Raw genomic sequence first — 6,414 nt, 5'->3', positions numbered from 1 at the left:
TATGCGCTGGCAATCCTCGTCGTCGTCATCATCACCATCAATCAGTATCATGAGCAGATGGCAAGCAATCACGCTGAGGCGAATCGGCGTTTGTTCTTCCATTGGCTCCTGCAGCGTCAATTGCATCGCGTTTGGACTGGTGGATCGTTGAGAGCCGTCTTTGTTGTGTTGGGGCTTGCTATGCTCAAGACAAGGTCTCAAATCGATGTAGGCTTGAGTGCAAGAGCAAGTCACCGCGGACTTGGGGGAAGATCCATGGCGGAGCATGCGGGAGCTATCAACAAGCCACCCACGCGGACGTTGGCCGATCAGCAAGTCAACGACACGCTGCGATATTCGGCCATTCCCCGCCTTCGCATTGGGTACGGGGAATTATTATGCACGAACCGAATGTCGACCGAGCAGAACTTGGTAATCGAGATGCGACAAGTTTCTCGTCTTCTCATTCATGATAGCTGCCGGCATGCACAATAAGTGGGGTCTGTACCAAACCTGCCATGGCTGCACTATCGACTATCAACGTCAAGCCTTGAGAGATCATCTGGTCCACTCTATTGACAGGTCAAAGCCAGTCGCCGGTCACCATCTGAGAACAGTGCAGAGCAGTGGAATCTATTTGAATGATTGATTTCTTCTCTGCGTAGGTCTATCTCCCCCTCTTTCCTACCTCCTCTCCTCAGCAGCAGCAGCAGCTCATTGCAGCGGAACATGTGCGCACACATGCTTGATATCAAAAAAAAACAAAATGATCGAAGCAAGGTTGATCCAGTTGACACGCCATGTAGAAACAAAGGAAATTCCCAAATACCCATACGCAAGGAAAGTACAAAAACTGGCGCACGAGGAAAGGGAACGATTACGTATATGCCAGGATGAATATACAGGTAACATTATCCGCCTCCATGCTTAATCGCTCACAAGAAGAGCGACATGGCGCAGCTCTGCCCAAGTGGATGCAGAGATGCCCAAGATGAAATGCCGCCTTTAGTAGTGGCGAGGGTCTAGTCGTGCCATACGCACTCTTCAATGCGAAACCCAACTCGATTGATGATTACAATATATTCTTGTATGGATACTCGAGATATACACAAGGCGTAGAGATGGCCTAATATCTGTTTTGTTGATTTTGCTGTTGCTGTTGCTGAGCGGCCGAGGAGCGTTTGTACGAATCGATAATCTGGCCCACCTGCTCCTCGTGCTCGCTCTGGCGTCAATGTTCATATCCTGCCCCTCGTTGCCATGGGCTTGAGCTGTTGGCTTGCCGATACTGCTGGCCGTTGCTGCCAGGTCGGTATGACGGTGCCGGGCTGCGGCTCTCATAAAACGAGGGAGGTGCAGATGGGTTGCTTCCGTCGTTGCCCGCGCTCCGTGGTGGTGCGGCAGCGTAGTGCTCGCCAAAGTTGCCCTCCTTGGAGGCCATTTGACGCTGCTCCTCGGAGTAGTAATCTTCGTCATCGTCGATACGGCTGCGAGATCCAGTGGGGTGAGTGCCCTTGCCCTCACCGCGAGCGGTTGCGCCAAGAGCATCAAGCTCAGTGGTCAGCTGGGTTTGCGACTTGATGAAAGAGCCACGGTCGTCGCGCATTGGCTGGTAGCGAGTATCGGGATTCTTGGTGAACAGAGCAAATCCAGATGAAACGAGAAGCATCATAAGAAGAATGAACGCAAAGGCGGCGTTCATGATGAAGAAGATGACACCCATAACACCAGTGACAATGGTCTAGGCATGTTAGTTTCGATCAAGGAAAAAAAAAGAAAAAGCAGAAAAGTAGCATGTGACTTACAGGTTGGTTGAAGACTTCGGTAAACATCAATAAGAAAAAGGCACTTAGGAAGTTGACGGCGGCGATGGCAATGTTGAAACCGTTGGTCTTCTTGTCCATCCATGGGCGCATGACGGAGACAGCAATGAGGAGAACGGCCTCGATGATGACAATGGCAAATCCCTGGACCTTGCTGCTGCCCTGGGCAAGACCGACAAACATGGCCTTGATGAACAGGTATGCAAGCCATGGAATGATGAACCAGTAGGCAGCGGCCTTGAACTGGACGTAGAGGAAGCCCCACTTGTTGAGCGCTACAGGGTCCGAATAGAGGATGTAGGCGGGGTTCTTGTGCATGGCAATAGAACGCTGGGCAATACGGACGACCTTGGAAGAAGCCCATGTAAGTATACCAAGCATGGTAAGCATAGAAAGAATGGCCAAGACGACCAAACCAACAGAATCACGGCGTGTCAGCTCCCAGAAGCTCAGAACCATCATCTGGGGGAAACCAATGAGGACAACACGGAAGAGGATACCCTTGAGGACAGTCTGCCAGCCGTTGCGGAAGTCAACAAACTTGTCACCCTTCATCTTGCCAGCTTTGGCCAGACCTTCGCAAATGTACTTGAAGGCGACGACACCAATGATGGTAATGAGAATGAAGATGATGAAGAAGATGTAACCGGTGAAGAAGATGTTGGTGGTCTCAATCTTGGCCTTGAAGCCGACACGCTCAACACCGTGAAGGACAACACGTTCTCCACCAGCCTGGGCTTCGGTGGCAGCAGCGTTACTACGTGCGATGAGACGACCGACAGCTCCGGTGGTGAATTCGATGGCACGTCTGACCCTCCTCCTCTTCTGGACCTCGACGGAAATGTACGATAGTTGCGAGAGGTACGTGGTTGGCGTTCCACCAGTGGCGCGCTGGTACCAGGTGGCCATTCTCTGGAGGAAGCTAAGACGGATAATGCCCATGGTCCATTGGAAGTTTTGCGTCCATGCAGAGACAATGGGCGGGAGGGGAACGCCGCACAGGCCGATGAAGGCTTGCGCCTGGAAGTAACCGAAGAGCGACATTGCATTTGCAGCGACGTGGGCAGCTGTGTTGGAGTGACCGAGACCGGAAGTAATGGCAGATGCCAGCAGACCGAAGCCTGCTATAATGGCCGTGACCCAAGCGACAGCCTTTTGGTCGACCGAGTGTCCGTTTGACAGTTCTGCTTCTACACAGGCAAGCTGGACATGAGTTTCTTGGTCCTTGATCTTTACTCGTACAACGGCGTCAAGATCAGGAATGGTGTATGCGATGCCTAATGGAAGGTTAGCGGCCAGAATGCGACAAGGCGAGGCGCAATAGCAGCTTACCGGGAATTACGCTCATAATATCCTGGCTGATGTCGATGTTGGACTTGATGGTCAAGGGCCCAGCGTTCATGGGGCACATGCCCTCGAGCTCCTCTTGGCCGCAAGGGTCGAGCTTCTGGTTCAGGGCGGAGAATCCGTAGACGAGCAGCTCAATGTCGGCCTCGATCTTGCCGGCGATGTTGGAGATACCCTCGATCTTGAAGCCCAAACTGCGGTTACCGGGAGTAAAGGCGACGTTGAAGAGGGTAGCTGAGAAGGACGAGTTTGCCATGCAAGGGTTGAGCGACTTTGATTCGATGAGGCGCTCAGCAGAGACGAGGGGTGCTGCGACGGCGGCGAGCCATAGCAGCGACTGGGAGAAGGAGAAGCGCATGGCGGGCAGTGGTGTCTTGGGGGCTGTTCGTATTGTTGTTGTTGTTGCTGTGTATTAGGCGTGGTGAGGCAGGGAGCCTCAGGCGTAGGCGTGGGCGTACTCCTGACGAGTACTGCTAAAGTTGGTCGGCCAGACCAGCGGCGAGGGAAGCTCCTTCAGCGAGCGTGGATCGAGGAGCGAGTTTGGGTGGACAGCGTGTGGGGTATTGGGGGAGAGCGAGCGGCTGTCGAGAGCGACAAATGGGGTGGTGATGTCGAGAAAGATGGTGGTTGCGCGCTGGGCGACGGGGAAGGAAACAGGGCAGGAGCGAGGCGGCGGCGGGCGGCGGGTCTTTGCTGGGGAGAAGGAGGCTAGCAGCTAGGATAGTACAAGCAGCAGGGAGCAAGAGCAAAAAAGGCCAAAACGATGGGACAGGCAGCGATCAGCGGACGTTTCCACTTGACGCGGCCCCAGCTAAAGTGAATGTGTGGATGTGCAGTGCGGTGCGGTGCAGTGCAATGGGGTTCTCAGTGGGCGTCGCCAGCCGGACTGAAAGTGTTTTGAGAGTGCCTGAGCAGAGCGAGGGACGAGAGAAAGAGAGGGATCCCATGGACCGTGGTCTATGCACTCTTCTCTCTCTCTCTCAGGGGAGCGAGACGCAGCCAGCCGTCCTCTCACAGGTGGGCTGGTGGGCTGGTGGGCCAAAGGGAATACGCGCGGCTCCTGTGCGCGCCGGCGGTCCAGCCAGGCTGACTGCCCAGCCCCAAGCGCTGTCCCCATCATCCTGTACGCTGCCGTATACAACTTGTTGGTGTTTACTACTATGTGCTATGTATCGCACCTACTTTGTTGGATGACAGCCATGTACCGTCTTGGTTAGCATGCACTGTGTACTTACGTATTCACTATCGAAATGCACGCCTCGTAACCCCCAAGGGCGCAAAGGCTATTCCCTGCTGCAGCCCTCGTCGCGTGCCTTTTGCTCGCGGCCCCTGGTGTCTCACGTCTGCTAAAAACAGCCGCTGGTAATTTCTCCTCTGCGACCATGTGCAACACGCCGACAGGGCCAGGGCTGGCAGGGGGGGCGCGGCGACATGAGCGACAGACACGACGGCTCTCTGCTTCGCCACACTCGCACGCAGGAACAATTTCGGGCGGCCAATTACCGCCGCGCCTCTAGACCGCTTGGGCCGCCGCCTGAAGCATCCGTCCCAGCCCTTCGTATCTCTGGTCGGGAATACGGCTGCCATGATGCTTACCTAAGTACTAGAGTACCCATAGCTGCCCACTCACTCCAACAACTATCCTCACCACCCACAGCTGCAACACGGACACACGGCACCAGCAACGCCTGTCGCCCGTCAGCGCTGCTGCTGCCACATTAGCTCGCGGCAGAACATGTCAACGTTATGCCATCCGGCATTCTGCGGCACGACAAGTCTGGTCAATGACCCCATCCGTGCATTCGGCACCAACGGATGGCTGCTCCCAAAACTCGCCTGGCGCCAAGACCCGGCCCTCGCTAGCCAATCACACGCTCCGCACACATGCTCGCCCTTGGCTAGCTCGGCCCATGAGCCGTTGACCTGTACTCTTTGTCCCCCAGCGTGGCCGTCATTCAATATTGCTGCGCCTTCTCTAGTACCGTCTTTTCCGCCGCCCACCTCATGCGCCAATGACATCTGTGGCAAGACCCTCCCTCCCATCTCACCACCACCACTACCACCACCACCCAAACGCCAACCGACGCTTCGTCCACACACACGACCCCCCATCTCCCCGCCCGCCGTCACCCAACGCGCGTTCAAGCAAAGTCCATGTCGACTTCCTTAGATACATACCCACATGTAATGTGCCTGCGAACCTTCACGGCAATCTGAAACACGGGATCAGCAATTGCGCAAATCTCAAGAGTACCCGCTCACTAGTCAGCCATGCCTTTGCCTTTGTTCTCCAGCCTCATCCAGCTCCCTATTTTCTTCCCTTGGCTGACCCTGGAGATCGTCATCTTTCCACCCACACCCTGTGGCTGTCAGGGACCCACCCATCGCCTGCGAACGCGTAACCATGCCCGATTACCACGTACCTACCAAAATTCCCTGACAAGATGACTACATTCCGCAGCCTGCTTCTTTACAAAATACCCATGTTTGCGTGCTTTGGGTCCAAAGTGGGGCCGTTTGCCCTGAAAAGCGTAGGTGCAAACAGCCCTGTCCTGGCTTCTCAACGGCTTCCGCATGAGTGTGACGTCTTCCGCCACTCTAAAACGAACCGTCGTCTACACTTGCTATGCTGGTAAGCCATCTGGGCCACCATACCCTGACATGCTCGCTGTTCATCTCTACTATACTAGTCACTCTACACGCTCGTCGCCGAGGAAATTGTGTCATTCCACTCCCCTGGCCTCCAACGTCGCATGATTCTAGTTTGGAAACAGAAGCACTCGTCGTGCGCACATACACACACTAACTGACAAGACTAATACACACTTGCACCTGCTTTCATTCTTCATTTCCATCTGCCTCCTCTGACATCTCCTCTGTCCCCTTTTGCCTTGGCTCCAAATATCCTACTAGACCTCGTACTGGTCCACTGGAACTTGTCAGCTCACCCTGTAGCCTCTAATCAACATGCATCTCTTATTTTTGTGACATTTTGCAAGACTAAAGCATAGCCAGCAGTACGACATGGTATTGGAGCCGTCTCTTCATTCACGGCAGCGGTGTAGGCGTGTTTGCTTCCAAGGAAAGCGCAAGAGAGTCGCACCTGCCCTTCACCTCTCCTCCCACTTTGACGGGCACAAACAAACAAACAGATGAGAAGAAAAAACTAGTCACGTCACCTTCCCTCTCACCTCTCTAATTGACTCTGTACATATCGTGATGAATCTTCTACTTAGACTCTTCCGCTCCACCAACTGCATTCACG

At 54.4% G+C, this 6,414-nt stretch overlaps 1 protein-coding gene across 1 annotated transcript; it reads right to left on the bottom strand.

Moving 5' to 3' along the window:
* Positions 1–1,210: 1,210 nt before the first annotated feature.
* COCMIDRAFT_9525 (uncharacterized protein) lies at positions 1,211–3,507 on the bottom strand (the record flags this gene model as incomplete). The annotated part of the gene is made up of 3 exons (XM_007694661.1): positions 1,211–1,720; positions 1,785–3,079; positions 3,135–3,507. The coding sequence occupies 3 exons, from the start codon at positions 3,505–3,507 to the stop codon at positions 1,211–1,213; spliced, it is 2,178 nt and encodes a 725-aa protein (XP_007692851.1).
* Positions 3,508–6,414: the final 2,907 nt, after the last annotated feature.

Source organism: Bipolaris oryzae, assembly GCF_000523455.1.
Source record: "Bipolaris oryzae ATCC 44560 unplaced genomic scaffold scaffold_232, whole genome shotgun sequence".
In the NCBI taxonomy this organism is placed as follows: Eukaryota; Fungi; Ascomycota; class Dothideomycetes; order Pleosporales; family Pleosporaceae; genus Bipolaris; species Bipolaris oryzae.
This window is presented reverse-complemented; position numbering and strand designations above follow the sequence as displayed.